This window comes from Zea mays, chromosome 3 (genome assembly GCF_902167145.1).
Source record: "Zea mays cultivar B73 chromosome 3, Zm-B73-REFERENCE-NAM-5.0, whole genome shotgun sequence".
Taxonomy (NCBI): Eukaryota; Viridiplantae; Streptophyta; class Magnoliopsida; order Poales; family Poaceae; genus Zea; species Zea mays.
In genome coordinates, this window is record NC_050098.1 from 200,467,218 (window position 1) to 200,486,727 (window position 19,510).

General features: G+C 46.8%; 1 protein-coding gene and 1 long non-coding RNA gene across 2 annotated transcripts; one reads left to right on the top strand and one right to left on the bottom strand.

Annotated features, from left to right (window-relative positions):
- Positions 1-229: 229 nt before the first annotated feature.
- On the bottom strand, positions 230-3,374 carry LOC103651184 (rop guanine nucleotide exchange factor 9). The gene is made up of 8 exons (XM_008676801.4): positions 2,744-3,374; positions 2,424-2,657; positions 2,209-2,325; positions 1,954-2,108; positions 1,793-1,867; positions 1,426-1,695; positions 968-1,288; positions 230-871 (listed from the first exon to the last, which is right to left on the bottom strand). The coding sequence occupies exons 2-8, from the start codon at positions 2,647-2,649 to the stop codon at positions 464-466; spliced, it is 1,572 nt and encodes a 523-aa protein (XP_008675023.1). The 5' UTR covers positions 2,650-2,657; positions 2,744-3,374; the 3' UTR covers positions 230-463.
- A 12,779-nt stretch (positions 3,375-16,153) lies between these two features.
- LOC103651185 (uncharacterized) lies at positions 16,154-18,735 on the top strand. Its single transcript, XR_564617.4, has 2 exons — positions 16,154-17,604; positions 17,723-18,735. It is a non-coding gene; the product is annotated as an uncharacterized lncRNA (long non-coding RNA).
- Positions 18,736-19,510: the final 775 nt, after the last annotated feature.

Below are 19,510 nucleotides of genomic sequence, written 5' to 3' on the forward strand. Positions count from 1 at the left end.
TAAGTCTGACCCCGGTGGGGATTTATCCTAGATTCACCCTGAGGGTTGGTCAAAGCGGAGACGCGGAGTGAGACTATTTACGGGGGTCGGGAAATAGGTAAGACGCTTTGGTTTACGTCATACCCGGGCTATTCATCTCCTACACTTATATCAATTGGCTTATATTCACCTACCTTGTTTCTTTGGAAATCCTATGAACCAAAGGAGTCCTTAATGTCACATATATATGTGATGTTGAAGTTCTGTTAGCTCTATTTTTTGTCTATTTATTGATGTACCTGATACAATGGCCAATCCCTTGGAATCGTACTCGTACATGAGAAGAGAATGTCACGTGTCTGCAAAATCAGGAAGTGACACGGCACGGGCTACTCAAGAGAGAGCCCAGTTTGACACAATCCAAAAATATATATGTACACTACCTCACACGATACATGCAAAAATCTCGTGTCGTGTCGCGTCTCTAATGGCGACCTGAGGGGCTTCTGTTCCCGCTGAGGAAGTCCAGCTTATCCATGTACGTCTGCTTGAGGTTGGTCATGATGTTTGGCAGCTTCATCAGCCTGCCGTCGTCCTGCGCCGGCAGCTCGGGTGGCGGCGGGGGAGATGCGTCGTCGTTCTTGCCCTCGGAGTCCCCAGTCCACCCCATGAAGTCCAGCAGGGTCGTCTTGCTCTGGTCGTCGTCGTCGCCACCGGCCTCCTGCGGGCCGCGGCGTCCGGCGGCGGGGTCTGCTGCGGGCGGCGCGTTCTTCTTGGCCTTCTCCCTAGCCAGGTTGTCGGCCTGGATGACGTCCTCTATCCGGGACATGACGTTGAACGCCAGGCTCTCCAGGACCCTGGAGTAGCTCTCAAGCAGCGCAAACCCGACGTCCTGCCGTCGTCGGCCATGGCGGCAATGTGTCAGTGCATGCAAGACCGGCAAATATTAGTAGAGCCAAAGGCCAACGATTGCGTGTGCTCTGCTCACCCTGTTCTCTTGGATCTTTGCGATGTCGAGCGTGGACTGGGGGATTCCGGGGAACCTGTGCTTGATGATGAGCAGCAGTGTCTGCGCCCGCTCCTCGAACTGCTCCCTCTTCTCCTGGCTGACGGCGGAGCCCCAAGAGGACTTGCCGTCCTTGTTGTGCACCTTCCTGTTCCAGATGATGACCGATGCCTCGATCCGGTCCTTGAGGTCCAGGATCTTGTGCTCCGACGTCAGGTCCACCGTCGACAGGAAGTCGTCCGGGTCGAACTCCACATCTGTGATGATTCGGTACAGCGCGTCCCCGAGGCTGGCTCTCCCGTTCTGCCAGCCAGACACGGCCAGGAACAAAAAAAAAGGGGGAGGTTTGTTTCAGAGAGGATGCCTGATTGCCGGTGCTGTACATGTTTTGCGAGATCTCATGCATGCCAAGGAGGCAAGGAAGTGATAGCTCGTTCAACCTTAGGGAGCGTGTCTATATACGTGTCCGGGATGCTCATCTCCATGAGGCAGTTGGCATTGATGGCCATGGCCGCCTTGAGCACCTGGTTCACCAGCTCCTTCTGGTGCAGGAGCCAGCCTCTAGAGGTCTTGGAAAGCCCGCCGGGGGGCACCTTGACGATCGGGATCCACCATTTCTCGTCGGACCTCTCCTCGTTCTCGCTCTCTGAGCACGAGTCGCGCTTCACGTACCAGAACTCGTTGCGTTCCTTGAAGTTATCCAGGTAGTCCTACTCGACGCAACGCTCATGGGGTAAGAAAGAAAGAGCAGCGCAAATGAGCGAGAGAGGCTCACGTGGTATGGACTATGGAGTTGGTGGTGCTTACGAGAAGCATCGTGTCCAGTTTACGCAATGCTGGAATGTTGGCCTGGAGATCCCGTCTCTGCTGCGTGCCCATCACCTGCGACGAGCAGAAGATCAGTGTTACCGCCGACGAAGAAGACGGATCCAACAAGGAGCGGCAATGGTAGCTGAAGCTGAACGAACCTCCATTTCGGTGCCGTTGTCCAGGACTTGTTTCTTGGCGACGAACTCGACGATGTGGTCAGCGACGGACAGAAGCCAGCCCACTTCTCTCTTCCACCTCCCCTTTCTGTCCGGGGCCATGGGCTCCAGCTTCCGTTGCTCGCCGAACACAGAAGCTGGTGAACGAATATGACACGCATATTCCATGGGATAATGAAAAAATCAAATCCGGTTTCGGATTGGACAGGAGAAGCCAGCCTAGCCAAGGCCAAACACCTGCGAGGTTGGTGACGGCGTTGGAGAGGGCGAGCGCCGAGGGCACCCCTTTCCCGGACCCGGACATGTCCTCCCCGAGCAGCAGCTTGGCGAACTTCTCCTTCATCAGGTCCATCTCTGCATGCAACGCAACCACCTGACGCCTCGTCAGGTCCGGCACCACCACCGGCTCCACCACGCACTGACCCAAGAACCGTCTGCCGATCCCGACTTACCGGAAGGTCCCGCGCTCTGTTCGGCGAGGCGCGGCTTGGGCGTCGCGCTGTCCTTGTCGGGCACGGCGCCGCCGGTCCTGAGCGCCCCGCCCGACGGCTCCGTGCTGGAGCCCTGGCTCCGGGACATGAGCTCCTCGTCGGGCGGCTGGCCCCTGTCCTCCTCCTGCACCATGCTCTGCGACCGCCGCACCGAGCTCCGCCGCTCAAGCTGCGCACCGGCGTTCATCGAGCGATCTGCCGCGGTTCACGTCACAGCCGGTGGCTCCGTCAAGTATCCCGCCGAGATCATGTAAAAAAAGATCGCCATGATGCCGGCATACCTGTAAAGTGTGCGGCAGCTTTCGCGGCCTCGAACGTAGCGCGGGTGTCGCCGGAAAGGACGAGCTAGCCAAGATTGTGCGCGAGCAGAAAGAGCCGAAAGGCCCGATGAATGATTAGCTCCGAATGATGGATGATTCCTGTGGGTGTCTGCAATCCATGAATCGGTTTCTATGGATCGTCATCTGCCCCTTTCCTGTCCGAATAGGGGAGGAGGCCCCGGACCGCTGGCAGGGTTAGACAGGAGTGAGTTTTATTTTGGGAGTGGCACTCGCTTTATTATTAGAAAGGCGCCTGCCATTCTTAGCCTCCTTCCCCTGCATGTGCTTGTGCTTCCCGTGTATTGAACGGTCGGGGAGTGGGGGCTTGGAGGAAGAAGAAGCCCTCTCGCTACTCTTTGCCGGAGATGCGCCGTCAGGTCTCTCCTTGGAGGCTTGTACTACCATCAACCATGGATATGATAACGATGACATAAATGGATGGCATGGCATTACTATTAGCTATTGTACCTTGGACGCGTAATTCAATGAAGCACTAACCATCGAAGCAACCAGTGGCGGATTCAGACCAGCAGCAGCGCGCTCTAGCCCTGTCCGTGCTGCAAACTCACGCCAGCAACCTAGCATGCACCAGCTAGCAGCCTAAAAGCAGTGCGCTAGCAACTAGCAAGCCAGAACCGTTGTTCAACATCAACCTACACAGTGTACTCCCTAGAAGATGCAGACAAGAATTATTGGACAGTGAACACAAGGCACAAGAGTAACGCATAGGATACCGGCACATTTGCAGGCCTGCAATAGGCCAGGCCTGAAACTCTACGTTAGTTGTTTTTTGAAATTTTATTTAATTTTGTTTCATCAATTATTTACTATGTTAGATAATAAAATTAATGTTTATGTTTATAAGTTTTAACATAATACTTAGAATAAAAAAATAAGCTTGTCTTAGTAGCTCCTCTAGACTATTTCTCGATCCGCCACCGGAAGCAACTGTTGCGCCCACGCCGAGAGGGACCATGTAACACCCTAAATTTGAGGTATAAAAATTCTTCTCTAAATGACTACCAAATTCAGGTGTTACCTCTTGTCTCCTCTCTCACTAGACTCTCTCTTTTACTTTTGAGTAGAATTAGGTTAATTAAGTGAGAGATTAATTATTTTATTGGGTCAAAACTTATGGGAATCATGAATTGTTGCATCATGCTGAGTCTAAGTCATTCTTTGAATTGATGCACATGTTTGGAATGGTTTGAATTTAGATTAGATTTGAATTTAAAATTGAGTTCACTAGAGAAAATAAAATGAAAATGAATTAGAAACTCATAAATAAATAAGAAAAGCCAAAGAAGCCCAACTGCCCCCTCCTGTTCTCGCCTTTCGGCCCATTTGGCCCGCGACCACGCGCCCGCCTCACCCCTTCCCCGCCCTCGCCGCCAAGTGGGCCCGCCCTGTCGGCGCAACCGCGCGCCCGCGCGCGCCTCTCTGCTCTTGCTGCCGTGTAGGACCCGCCTGCCAGGCGCTTTGCTCGCGTGCCCGCTGCCGAACGGGTCTCGCTTGTTAGCTCTACCCCCCCCCCCCCCCGCCTTCCTCGTCGCAACCGCTCGCCGTGCCCACGTCCGCGTGGATAGTGGCCACGACCGCGAGCCAGGGCATAACCCCCCACCCCCCCACCCCCCCGACGGTCATCTCCTCCCCTGCTCGTCTCATTTCGCCACGTCACCCAGCCAATTCCTCTCCTCTGCGCCCGTCGTGCCTCGTCGAAGTTCGCCGAGGAGCGCCGCCGTCCATGTAATTGCTAAGCCTCGGAGCCACCTCAGCTGTTGCCGGGGCACTTGCCGCGTCCGGAGCACTGCCGCCCTTTTGTCGAGTTGCTCGGCCAAGCTCCACCGAGGGTGAGAACCGCCAATACCCTCTCCCCTCTTCCTCTTCCTCGCCCGTTCTCCCCTCCCTTCTCTGCCATCGCCGGTATGCGCCTAGGGATGTGTCACGCCAAAGAGGTGAGCTCCCCGAGCAACCCCCGCCGATCGACCTGCCCTCGACCCTCGTCGTTCGCCAATTCCAGTCATGGCGCTCCGGGAGGAGGATGAAGGTCCTGACACCTGGGACCCTCGAGCGATGGCGAATGGGAGGAGGACGAAGGTCCTAACACCTGGGACCCTCGAGCCAGCCTCTCCCGTACCACCGCTCTCGCTCTCCCCTTCGAGCCTCTAACGAGTAGATCCCACCCGCAAGGTTGCGCCCCGCGCCTCACCCTTCGCCGCTGACCGGTGGAGCCACGTGGCCCCATGAAAGGGACAAAGGCTTACACCTTTTCCTAAATGATTTTGGTGGTTGAATTGCCCAACACAAACAATTGGACTAACTAGTTTGTTCTAGATTACAAGTTCTACAGGTGCCAAAGGTTCACAATAAACCAATACAAAGTTCAAAGAAAGGGTTCGAAAAGAGAGGAGCAAAGCAACCAAAGGCTGCCCTGGTCTGGCGCACCGGACAGTGTCCGGTACACCAGGGAGCTCAACTCCAAACTTGCCACCTTCGGGAAATCGGGGAGGCCGCTCCGCTATAATTCACCGGACTGTCCGGTGTGCCAAGCAGAGCAACGATCATCCGTGCCAACGGTCGTCTACAGAGGAACAGTAAAACGCTATAGTGCGTGACTGCATGTGCAGAAGTCATAGCAGGCGCCCGAAGGCGCACCGGACAGTGAACAGTGACAGTCCGGTGCACCACCAGACTGTCCGGTGGCCCCGTTGTCAGAAGCTCCAACTGTCAGAACCCAGCGACCTGGTGACGTGGCTGGCGCACCGGATAGTGTCCGGTGGCGCACCGGACTGTCCGGTGCGCCATACGACAGAAGCCTTCACCAACGGTCATATTGGTGGTTGGGGCTATAAATACCCCCAACCACCACACCTCAATGCATCCAAGTTTTCAGCCATCAAACCTCATATAAGAGCTCTAGAATTCATTCCAAGACACAAACAAAGAGATCAAATCATCTCCCATGTCCGGAATCACTCCAAACAAACTAGTGACTAGAGAGAGAGACTTTTGTGTTCCTTTGAGCTCTTGCGCTTGGATCGCTTTTCTTCTTCCTCCTTTCTTGCTCTCAAGATCATTGTAATCAAAGCAAGAGACACCAAGTTGTAGTGGTCCTTGTAGTGGACTAAGTGTCCCATTTGATTAAAGAGAAAAGCTCACTCGGTCTAGGTGACCGTTTGAGAGAGGGAAAGAGTTGAAAGAGACCCTGTCTTTGTGACCACCTCAACGGGGAGTAGGTTTGCAAGAACTGAACCTCGGTAAAACTAATCATCGTGTCATCTGTTCTTATTCGCTTGTGATTTGTTTTTGCCCTCTCTTTTGGACTCATTTACATTTCTAACGCTAACCCCGGCTTGTAGTTGTGCTTAAACTTTATAAATTTCAGATTTGCCTATTCAGCCCCCCTCTAGGCGACTTTCAATTGGTATCAGAGCCCGGTACTTTATTAGAGCCTAACCGCTCGAAGTGATGTTGGGAGCATCCGCCATGAGGAACATCGGGACCGGCGACAAGTCCGCAAGCTCAGGGAGAACGCATTCAAGGGAGTCCGCCCACAAGCACAAGGAGGAATCCTCTTCCTCCATCAAGTCCTAACGGAAGGGTCACAAGAAGAAGAAGATGAAGGTGGTCTACTACGAGACCGACTCTTCGTCACCCTCCACCTCCGGCTCGGAATCGGCATCTGCCACTTCTAAGCGCCATGAGCGCAAGAAGTATAGTAAGATGCCCCTTCACTATCCTCGCATTTCAAAACGCACTCCATTACTTTCCGTCCCATTAGGCAAACCACCTATGTTTGAAGGTGAATATTATTCAATGTGGAGTGATAAAATGAGGCATCACCTAACCTCACTCCACAAAAGCATATGGGATATTGTTGAGTATGGAGCGCAGGTACCGAAGAAGGGGGACAAGGATTATGATTCGGAGGAGGTCGAACAAATCCAACACTTCAACTCCCAAGTCACCACTATACTCCTCGCCTCTCTAAGTCGAGAGGAGTATAATAAGGTGCAAGGGTTGAAGAGTGCAAAGGAGATTTGGGACGTGCTCAAGACCGCGCACGAAGGAGACGAGGTGACCAAGATCACCAAGAGGGAAACGATCGAGGGGGAGCTCGGTTGCTTCATGCTTCACCAAGGAGAGGAGCCACAAGTCATGTACAACCGGCTCAAGACCTTGGTGAACCAAGTGCGCAACCTCGGGAGCACCAAATGGGATGACCATGAAATGGTCAAGGTTATTCTTAGATCACTTGTTTTTCTTAATCCTACTCAAGTACAATTAATTCGTGGTGATCCAAGATATAAACTAATGTCTCTCGAGGAAGTGATAGGAAAGTTTGTGAGCTTTGAACTAATGATCAAAGGCTCCAAACAAATCATCGAGCGAGGCGCCACCTCCACACCTGAGGTGCAACCCGTCGCCTTCAAAGCGACGGAGGAGAAGAAGGAAGAGTTTACACCAAGTAGGCTTCCCATCGACGCCTCCAAGCTCGACAACAAGGAGATGGCTTTAATCATCAAAAGCTATCGCCAAATCCTTAAGCAAAGGAAGGGGAGAGATTACAAGCTCCGTTCCAAGAAGGTGTGCTACAAGTGTGGTAAGCCCGGTCATTTCATTGCTAAATGTCCATTATCTAGTGATAGTGACAGGGGCGACGACAAGAAGGGAAAGAGAAGAGAAAAGAAGAGGTACTACAAGAAGAAGGGCGGCGATGCCCATGTTTGCCGAGAGTGGGACTCCGACGAGAGCTCCACCGACTCCTCCTCCGACGAGGACGCCGCAAACATCGCCATCAACAAGGGCCTTCTCTTCCCCAACGTCGGCCACAAGTGCCCCATGGCAAAGTACGGCAAGAAGAAGGTAAATCAAGATCCTCCACTAAGTATGCAACTTCTAGTGATGAGGATAATTCTAGTGATGATGAGGACAACTTGCTCACTCTTTTTGCCAATCTTAACATGCAACAAAAGGAAAAATTAAATGAATTGATTAGTGTTATTCATGAGAAGGATGAACTCTTGGATAGCCAAGAGGATTTCCTTATTAAGGAAAACAAAAGGCATGTTAATACTAAAAATGCTTATGCTCAGGAGGTAGAGAAAAATGAAAAATTAACTAGTGAGCTTAGCACTTGCCATGACAATATTTCTAACCTTAGATTTGAAAATGATAAATTGATTGCTAAGGTTGAGAAATTAAATATTAGTGATGATTCTCTTGTCAACCTTAGAAATGATAATGCTAATTTAATTGCTAAGATTGACAAATTGAATGCATCCCTCTCTAGACAATTGAGAATGAAAAATTAATTGCTAAGGCTAAAGATCTAAATGTTTGCAATATTTCTATTTCCAATCTTAAGAATGAAAATGCTATTTTACATGCTAAGATTGATGAATTAAATGCATGCAAACCCTCTACATCTACCGTTGAGCATGTTACTATTTGTACTAGATGTAGAGATATTAATGTTGATGCTATTCATGATCACCTAACTTTAATTAAACAACAAAATGATCACATAGCTCAACTTAGTGCCAAAATTAATGAGCATGACTTAGAAAATGAAAATTTTAAATTTGCTAGAAGCATGCTCTATAGTGGGAGATGCCCAGGCATTAAGGATGGCATTAGCTTCCAACAGGGAGACAATGTCAAGCTTAATGCCCCTAAAAGATTGTCTAACTTTGTTAAGGGCAAGGCTCTCATGGTTCAGGATAACGAGGGTTACATTTTATACCCTACCGGTTATCCCGAACACAAAATTAGGAGAATTCACTCTAGGAAATCTCACTCTGGCTCTCATCATGCTTTTATGTATAAGAGTGAGGCATCTAGTTCTAGGCAATCCACTCATGCTAAATTGCCTAAAAAGAAAACTCCTATTGCATCAAATGAACCTAATATTTCATTTAAGACTTTTGATGCATCTTATGTTTTAACTAACAAATCAGGCAAAGTAGTTGCCAAATATGTTGGGGGCAAACACAAGGGGTCAAAGACTTGTGTTTGGGTACCCAAGGTGCTTGTTTCTAATGTGAAAGGACCCAAGACCGTCTGGGTACCTAAGAACAAGGCCTAAAATTGTTTTGTAGGTTTATGCATCCGGGGGATCAAGTTGGATCATTGATAGCGGGTGCACAAACCACATGACTTGGGAGAAAAGGATGTTCTCCTCCTACGAGAAAAACCAAGATCCCCAAAGAGCTATCACATTCAGGGATGGAAATCAAGGTTTGGTCAAAGGACTTGGTAAAATTGCTATATCACCTTACCATTCTATTTCCAATGTTTTTCTTGTAGACTCTTTAGATTACAATGTGCTTTCTATTTCTCAATTATGTAAAATGGGCTACAACTGTCTTTTTACGGATATAGGTTTTACTGTCTTTAGAAGAAGTGATGATTCAGTAGCATTTAAGGGAGTGTTAGAGGGTTAGCTATACTTAGTTGATTTTAATAGAGCTGAACTCGACACTTGCTTAATTGCTAAGACTAACATGGGTTGGCTCTGGCACCGCCGACTAGCCCATGTTGGGATGAAGAATCTTTCTAAGCTTCTAAAGGGAGAGCACATTTTGGGACTAACCAATGTTCATTTTGAGAAAGACAGGGTTTGTAGCGCATGTCAAGCAGTGAAGCAAGTTGGTGTTCATCATCCACACAAGAACATCATGACGACTGACAGGCCGCTTGAGCTACTCCACATGGACCTATTCGGCCCGATAGCTTACATAAGCATCGGCGGGAGTAAGTATTGTCTAGTTATTGTGGATGATTATTCTCGCTTCACTTGGGTGTTCTTTTTGCAGGATAAATCTCAAACCCAAGAGACCTTAAAGGGATTCTTGAGACGGGCTCAAAATGAGTTCGGCTTAAGGATCAAAAAGATTAGAAGCGATAACGGGACGGAGTTCAAGAACTCACAAATAGAAGGCTTCCTTGAGGAGGAAGGCATCAAGCATGAGTTCTCTTCTTCCTACACGCCACAACAAAATGGTGTAGTGGAGAGGAAGAATAGAACTCTACTTGACATGGTGAGGACCATGCTTGATGAGTACAAGACTTCGGACCGGTTTTGGGCGGAAACAATCAACACTGCTTGCTACGCCATCAACCGTCTCTACCTTCACTGAATCCTCAAGAAGACATCATATGAACTCCTAACCGGTAAAAAAGCCCAATGTTTCATATTTTAGAGTCTTTGGTAGCAAATGCTTTATTCTTGTTAAAAGAGGTAGAAAATCTAAATTTGCTCCTAAGGTTGTAGAAGGCTTTTTACTAGGATATGATTCAAACACAAGGGTATATAGAGTCTTTAACAAGTCCACTGGACTAGTTGAAGTTTCTTGTGACATTGTGTTTGATGAGACTAACGGCTCTCAAGTAGAGCAAGTTGATCTTGATGAGCTAGATGATGAAGAGGCTCCATGCGTCGTGCTAAGGAACATGTCCATTGGGGATGTGTGTCCTAAGGAATCCGAAGAGCCTCCACAAGCACAAGATCAACCATCTTCCTCCATGCAAGCATCTCCACCAACTCAAGATGAGGATCAAGCTCAAGAGGATGAAAATGAAGATCAAGAAGATGAGCCACCTCAAGAGGAGGACAATGATCAAGGGGGAGATGCTAATAATCAAGACAAGGAAGATGATGACGGTCCAAGACCGCCACACCCAAGAGTCCATTAAGCAATACAACGAGACCACCCCGTGAACTCCATCCTCGGCGATATTCATAAGGGGGTAACCACTCGATCTCGTGTTGCTCATTTTTGTGAACATTACTCCTTTGTGTCTTCTATTGAGCCATACAGGGTAGAAGACGCATTAAGGGATTCGGATTGGGTTTTGGCAATGCAAGAGGAACTCAACAACTTCACAAGGAATGAGGTATGGCATTTAGTTCCACGTCCTAACCAAAATGTGTAGTAACCAAGTGGGTCTTCCACAACAAACAAGATGAGCATGGTGTGGTGACAAGGAACAAAGCCCGACTTGTGGCCAAGGGTTATTCATAAGTCGAAGGTTTGGATTTCGGTGAAACCTATGCACCCGTAGCTAGGCTTGAGTCAATTCGTATATTACTTGCCTATGGTACTTACCATGGCTTCAAGCTCTATCAAATGGACGTGAAGAGTGCCTTCCTCAATGGACCAATCAAGGAGGAAGTCTATATTGAGCAACCTCCCGGCTTTGAAGATAGTGAGTAACCTAATCACGTCTATAAACTCTCTAAGGCGCTTTATGGGCTCAAGCAAGCCCCAAGAGCATGGTATGAATGCCTAAGAGACTTTCTTATTGCTAATGGCTTCAAGGTTGGAAAAGTCGATCCTACTCTATTTACTAAACTATTGCAAATGATTTGTTTGTATGCCAAATTTATGTTGATGATATCATATTTGGGTCTACTAACAAATCTACATGTGAAGAGTTTAGTAGGATCATGGTTCAAAAGTTCGAGATGTCTATGATGGGGGAGTTGAAGTATTTCTTAGGATTTCAAGTCAAGCAACTCCAAGAGGGCACCTTCATTAGCCAAACAAAGTACATTCAACACATTCTTACCAAGTTTGGGATGAAGGATGCCAAGCCCATCAAGACACCCATGGGAACCAATGGGCATCTCGACCTCGACACGGGAGGTAAATCCGTAGATCAAAAGGTATACCGGTCGATGATAGGATCTTTACTTTATTTATGTGCATCTCGGCCGGATATTATGCTTTCCGTATGCATGTGTGCAAGATTCCAAGCTGATCCTAAGGAAGTTCACCTTAGGGCCGTGAAACGAATCTTGAGATATTTAGTTTATACTCCTAAGTTTGGCCTTTGGTACCCCAGTGGATCCACATTTGATTTAATAGGATTTTCAGATGTTGATTGGGCAGGGTGTAAAATTGATAGAAAGAGCACATCAGGGACTTGCCAGTTTTTGGGAAGATCTCTGGTGTCTTGGGCTTCAAAGAAGCAAAATTTTGTAGCTCTTTCTACCGCCGAAGCCGAGTATATTGCCACAGTCCATTGTTGCGCGCAATTGCTTTGGATGAGGAAAACCCTTAGGGACTATGGTTACAAATTAACCAAAGTTCCTGTCCTATGTGATAATGAGAGTGCAATCCGCATGGCGGATAATCCCGTTGAACATAGTCGCACTAAGCACATAGCCATTCGGTATCACTTTTTGAGGGATCACCAACAAAGGGGGATATCGAGATTGCATATATTAACACCAAAGAACAATTGGCCGATATCTTTACCAAGTCATTAGATGAGAAAACTTTTACCAAACTTAGGCATGAGCTAAACATTCTTGATTCTAGGAATTTTGATTGATATTTTGCACACATAGCTCATTTATATACCTTTGATCATCTCTTTCATTTGCTATGACTAATGTGTTCTTCAAGTGCATTTCATGCTAAGTCCAATTGAAAGGGAAATGGAGTCTTCGGCGAAGACAAGGCTTCCACTCCACTCCGTCGAATTATTCATCCTTCGCCGTCACTCCGCATCGCTCTCCAATTTGGTATAATCTTCACTCCTATATTTTTTACCACAGGGGGAGAAAGTATGAAAAAGGGCTTATATTTCACTCACAAGTATCCGTTTTTGGCGATTCATGCCAAAGGGGGAGAAAGTATTAGCCCAAAGCAAAAGGACCGCACCACCACCAATTTCAAAATGAAGTCTTTCGAATTTGTATTAAAAGAAGGTTTTTCAAATGGTATCTTATTTTTGATAGAATTTTCAAATTGGTACAACCCTTTTCAAAATTAATATCTAAAACCCTCTTGAACACTAAGAGGAGAATTTCATTGAGGGGGAGTTTTGTTTAGTCAAAGGAAAAGCATTTGAAACAGGGGGAGAAAATTTCAAATCTTGAAAATGCTTCTCAAAATCTTATTCATTTACCTTTGACTATTTGCAAAAGGACTTTGAAAAGAATTTCCAAAAGAGTTTGCAAAAACAAAACAAGTGGTGCAAGCGTGGTCCAAAATGTTAAATATGAAGAAAGCATCCATGCATATCATATGAAATGTATATTGGTTTAATTCCAAGTAACCTTTGCAGTTTCATTATGCAAACTAGTTCAATTCTGCAATTATATATTTGCTTTGGTTTGTGTTGGCATCAATCACCAAAAAGGGGGAGATTGAAAGGGAAAAAGGCTTACACCTTTTCCTAAATGATTTTGGTGGTTGAATTGCCCAACACAAATAATTGGACTAACTAGTTTGTTCTAGATTACAAGTTTTATAGGTGCCAAAGGTTCACAATAAACCAATACAAAGTTCAAAGAAAGGGTTCGAAAAGAGAGGAGCAAAGCAACCGAAGGCTGCCCTGGTCTGGCGCACCGGACAGTGTCCAGTGCACCAGGGAGCTCAACTCCAAACTTGCCACCTTCGGGAAATCGGGGAGGCCGCTCCGCTATAATTCACCGGACTGTCCGGTGTAGCACCGGACTGTCCGGTGTGCCAAGCGGAGCAACGGTCATCCGCGCCAACGGTCGTCTATAGAGGAACAGTAAAACGCTACAGTGCGTGACTGCGTGCGTAGAAGTCAGAGCAGGCGCCAGAAGGCGCACCGGACAGTGAACAGTGACTGTCCGGTGCACCACCGGACGGTGGCCCCGTTGTCAGAAGCTCCAACGGTCGGAACCCAACGACCTGGTGACGTGGCTGGTGCACAACCGGACAGTGCCCGGTGCGCCATACGAGAGAAGCCTTCACCAATGGTCATATTGGTGGTTGGGGCTATAAATACCCTCTAACCACCACACTTCAATGCATCCAAGTTTTCAGCCATCAAACCTCATACAAGAGCTCTAGATTTCATTCCAAGACACAAACAAAGAGATCAAATCCTCTCCCAAGTCTGGAATCACTCCAAACAAACTAGTGACTAGAGAGAGAGAGACTTTTGTGTTCCTTTGAGCTCTTGCGCTTGGATCGCTTTTCTTCTTCCTCCTTTCTTGCTCTCAAGATCATTGTAATCAAAGCAAGAGACACCAAGTTGTGGTGGTCCTTGTAGTGGACTAAGTGTCCCGTTTGATTAAAGAGAAAAGCTCACTCGGTCTAGATGACTGTTTGAGAGAGGGAAAGGGTTGAAAGAGACCCGGTCTTTGTGACCACCTCAACGGGGAGTAGGTTTGCAAGAACCGAACCTCGGTAAAACAAATCACCGTGTCATCCGTTCTTATTCGCTTGTGATTTGTTTTCGCCCTCTCTTTCGGACTCATTTACATTTCTAACGCTAACCCCGGCTTGTAGTTGTGCTTAAACTTTATAAATTTCAGATTTGCCTATTCACCCCCCTCTAGGCGACTTTCACCCCACGCGTCAGCATCACGCACTGCGTTCCCCGCACCGAAACCGTCACTGGTCAGCGGGCCCCGTTCCGCTGGAGCCCTTCTGTTAGTGCGACCTATGCCCAAGCCACCCGCCCGACCCGCTGACTCGTGGGCCCGATGCGTCGCCGACTCGTCCCGCCTTGGGTCCACCTGTCAAGCGCTCGCGTTCCGCGCGCCCGCGCCCTTGCTCGCTATTTCTAATCTGGATCGTTGATCAGAGATCGGATGGTCAGTATACCCCGTACCCCTTCGCGTGATAAAATTGCTAAAGAAACCCTCGGTTTTCCGGAAAACAACCCACCGTCCTTTAATTTCGTGTGTAGGCCCCTGTAATCTTGCAGTCAGACCCCTGACCTTTTAATTAATCACAGATTTAGGCCTAATTTTGTATTTTTAACTTCAAAGAACTCCAAATTGAGTGATTCAAATTGCAAAATGTTCATATGATTATTCTCTGTCCAAATAAATTATGATCATTCATTGTCTGTACACTTTAATTTTGTGCCTAGAGTATAGGTTACTATATGTAATAGTTTGTTTATGAAATAAGAGAATAAAAAGGAAAATTGTAATGGTACTTAGGTGTTTAACCTTGTGAGATTAATAATATGTCATGTATGAATTTATTCTTGGTATAATTTTGTGTCTCACTATAATTAGTGGAACTAAATTATGTAATCCATAATATTTAAGGAATCACAAATCTCTAAGTGTACCAGTTCACCCTAACACCTAGATTTATCTTTTGTGTTTATACTGCTCTGTCAAACTTGTGTCCACTTGATTACATATGTTTGGTGTATTGTTCTTTTGTCTTTATCCAAATGTATTGAATGCATGATCGCTTTGTTTAGGCAACGAGCAGCCCGTGGTTCTTGACTGTGTTGCTGAAGACCTTCCTGAGCAACAACCTGGTGAAGGCAAGTGTCCTCTGATAGTCTGATCTACTATGTCCTCCTTACTTTATAATTCACCGTCCCCAATTACATTACTAAAACCTAAGGATTGATTAGTCTGTACTTACTTTATCCATGTTACCTTTTTGGGTTACTATGATTAGCTTTATTCTATTGCTTTAACTTAATCAACGAACATGATGTGAACATTTATGATACGATGATGTTATCCCGAGGATGATCTTGTGATACTTCATGTATATATGGTGATGTCTGGACCCGTTCCTAGGCCATAGCTAACAGATTCCACGTGATTAGATGGATAACCACGCACGAGATAAGGATAATCGCGAGTCAATCTGATCCCTGGAGCGGGGGCCATTCGAGCCTTAGGGCCAGACCATACGTCACATTTGGTGTTCAACGGGAAGAATGAGAAAACAAAGTAAAGAAATGCCAAGTAACGGTTAAAATAAAATAAAAATGCAAACATAGTAATAATATATGCAGATGACTGGAAGCTAAAATAAAATATAATATAGAATGATACACGAAAAATATCATATTAAAACATCACATATATACTACTAGAGTATAAGCTAAAATATACCATAAAACATCGTGGGAATACTACGTTAATATTGGTATATAATCATAGAACACCCCATCTATACCACGTGAACATCACCAAATGTATCATATAAAATCACATGCATACTATAAAAACATCACAATTAGATATATGTGAAACCAAATATAATACAAAAATATGTAATAGAGAAAAGTAAAATTACATCATATATATATTACTTAAACAACCTAAAACATATCATACAAAGTCTAACATCTAACAAGTACTATGTGAACATTTAAAGATAATAATAGAATATCTTACAATTATGTGAACATCCGAAGAATGCCGGAGGAGATTTTTTAAGGGACTAAAGCATTATTATTTAGAGTCATATGGCTTTATAATTCGAGATAATCATGCTTTTTTTAGTTTGTATTATAGACATAGTTTTCCACAAAATATATATATACATATATCACTATTATTATTATCTCTGTAATTATACAATAAATTTTGAAAAAAAGATAGCCTAAGAGCATCTCCAACAACTCCCAATAATTCTAATCCCTACTGCTCTATAAGCACGGTGTGTAGGCGTCCACACCGTGCGCGTTCTGCCTCCCGACGCTCCATGCATCTCGGTCACGCTTTCATCTCCGCCATCATCGGCTACCTGCCTCGACATCCTCCCCCTCCGCTCACCGTCCAGGATCTCATCGCGCACGCCTAGTCTGTCCCACCCCGACATCCTCCCCCACCACGCCGTGCACGCCTCACGTCGTGCGTCTCCACCACGCCCGCCGCACACGCCGCGATGAGATCCAGGAAAGCAGTCTGCGGATCCCCCGCGACATCCTCCTCCACCGCGCCATGGCCGCCCCCGACGTCCTCCCCTCCGCGCCGCGCCCGCCCGATCCAATGATGAAAGCGGGTCGGATCTCGGGGGCACTTCCCCCACCACTGCTCCAAGCTCATGGAGCACCAAGAATCCGCCAAGTCGAGCCCTGAGCTCCGACGTGAACCTGCGAATCCAGCGCCTCTGTCAGGCGGGTGACCTCGCATGCGCTCTGAGGCTGCTGGGCTCTGACGGCGGCGTAGATGTGCGGAGCTACTGCACGGTCGTTCAGCTCTGCGGGGAGGAGCGGTCGTTGGAGGCTACCAAGAGAGCACATGCCTTAATTCGCGCGTCCAGTGTCGCTGCCACGGGTGGAAAAAGGGAGCGTCTTTGGGAAGAGGTTAATGCTGGCGTACCTGAAATGCGGCGACCTGGGCGAGGCAAGGACGGTGTTCGATGGAATGCCTCCTCAAGCTGCTGATGTCCGTGTCCGGACTTCGCTGATGAGCGCGTACGCCAAGGCGGGTGATTTACAGAAAGTTGTTTTGCTGTTTAGGCAGATGCAAGTGCTGCGGGGTCAGTCCAGATGCACATGCTGTTTCCTGTGTCCTCAAGTGCGTTGCCAGTTTGGGCAGCCTTACGAACGAGGTGATTCATGGATTACTTTGAGAAGTTGGGTCTCGGTCAAGCATGCGCGGTTGCAAATGCTCTGATCGCCGTGTACTCGAGGTGTGGACGGATGGAGGATGCGAAGCGGGTATTTGACAGTATGCATCCCTGGGATGCCATCTCTTGGAATTCTATGATTGGTGGATGCTTTTCAAACGGATGGCATGGTACAGCTGTTGATTTTTTCAGCAAAATGTGGTCTCAAGGTACGGAGATCAGTTCAGTGACAGTGCTCGTGTTCTGCCTGCTTGTGCGGGATTAGGTTATGGCCTTATTGGAAAAGCGGTGCATGGATACTCCGTGAAATCCGGATTGCTTTGAGGCCTTGATTCTGTACAAAGTGGGATAGATGATGCTGCTCTTGGATCCAAACTGGTATTCATGTATGTGAAATGTGGGGACATGGGCTCTGCAAGAAGGGTGCTTGATGCGATGTCATCAAAAGGTAATGTGCACGTATGGAATCTGATAATGGGTGGGTACGCAAAGGTTGGTGAATTTGAAGAAACTCTCGCTTTTTTGTGCAAATGCATGAGCTTGGAATCGCCCCCGATGAACATGTCATTTCTTGCCTTCTGAAGTGCATCACTTGTTTGTCTTGTGCCAGGGATGGCTTGGTGGCTCATGGATATATAGTAAAATTGGGTTTCAGGGCAGAGTGTGCAGTTTGCAATGCACTGATATCATTCTATGCAAAGTCCAACATGATTGGCGATGCAGTCTTGGTGTTCGATATAATGCCTCGTCAAGATACCATTTCTTGGAATTATGTGATTAGTGGATGCTCTTCCAATGGACTAAACAGTGAAGCTATTGAGTTGTTCATAAGAATGTGGACACAAGGACATGAGCTGGACTTAGTTACATTGCTAAGTGTTTTTGCCAGCTTGTGCAGTCACGCTATTGGTTTGCAGGAAGGGTGGTTCATGGTTACTCGGTTAAAACTGGATTGATTGGGGAAACATCTCTTGCAAACTGGATTCATTGTTCATGTTGCTAATGCTAGCAATTTTTCCTACCAGATTTCTTGGTATATCTTTTAGGAAGCCTGCTAAATCTACATTGGAACTTATCTTTAAAATTTGTATGTCATCAAGTCCAATTTTATTTGTGCAATAAAAGCAGGGAGGCTTTTATCTATAACATTTTCCTTTTATCTTTTCTGTAGAGATTTTTCTCACAACTAGCTGTTAGGCAACTTCTATGTTTTCCTGTAGTGTATGTGCGCAACCATGGGTCGGTTCCTAGGGCGGACTGGTCCACCTGGACCGTGGAGGTGGCGGGGCTCGTGAGACGCCTCGCCAAGTTGACCATGGAGCAGCTAGTGACGGAGTTCGAGACCTTGGAACTCCCCGTGACGCTGGTATGCGTGGCCAACCGACACAAGGAGCATAACATGGTGTGCCAAAAGGTGGGCTTCAACTAGCCCCGACGCCATCTCCATGTCCATGCGGTGCGGCACGCGCCTCTACGACGTGTTGTGTCACTGCGGTGTCATGGGCACCACGGATGACGTTGTCAACGTGTGCTTCAATACTGATTCTTTAGAAATACTTTGTGCCATATTATAATATTGGTTGCACATTAGTCCATTCTATTTAATCACACGGATTTCACAAATTATAATGATGTTTGTCGTTCCGTATCTATGTTTCAAACTAATTTTGTACTCCCGTGACAACGTACGAGCACAGACCTAGTTTAATCTTTAGTTTAAGAAAAAATAGAAAAAACAACCATCCAACAGTTCCTTATCAAGACTCCTTATTCACCCGCACGCCAAAAATATTCCCTCCCCTACGCAAATATACGCCACCGCGTCTCGTCCCAATTCCCTGTATTTTCACTTTCCCGCATGATATTCTGTTCGCGCGCATCTCTTCACGCTTCCTGCTCGACGTCGGTGCTCGGCCAGAGCTCGTCCAGGAAGCATGAGAAGTCTGCGTACAACACTGCAGCTGAAGGTTATTGAATCCTGCTTTCATGCAGGGCCGACCCTAGGACCATGCAGCGGAGGCGACCGCCAGGGGCTCACGAAAGAAAGGGGCCCAATATCTAATAGAATAGTAGGATTGATGTTAATTATTGTCTTACTAAATCATATTAGGCTAAAGCGTCTGTTGAAGGTCTTCTACACCGCTGCACAGAACCAATCTCATTCTCACTGTCGTCGTAGATCGCATGTCACACGCTCGTAGCTTAATTAATTTTATCGAAATTATAATTATTAGAATGGAATTCAATTCCAATAAAACAAACAGGGCTTAAGGAAAATTAGTTTATTTTCAAATGAAAAATAGGAATTTCTTAGAAAAATGGGTTGCCAAACTAACACTAAATATATTGTTATTTTGGTCGACTTTATTTCTCGATAATTATCAGACATATTAAATTG

What these genes read in the sequence shown, in the direction of transcription:
- LOC103651184 (XM_008676801.4), bottom strand. Translation starts at nt 2,649, where the DNA reads ATGAACGCCGGTGCGCAGCTTGAGCGGCGGAGCTCGGTGCGGCGGTCG. An exon ending in ACAACGGCACCGAAATGGAG is followed by an intron (nt 1,868 to 1,953) that starts GTTCGTTCAGCT and finishes TGCTCGTCGCAG; the next exon opens with GTGATGGGCACGCAGCAGAG. An exon ending in AACTGGACACGATGCTTCTC is followed by an intron (nt 1,696 to 1,792) that starts GTAAGCACCACC and finishes TGCGTCGAGTAG; the next exon opens with GACTACCTGGATAACTTCAA.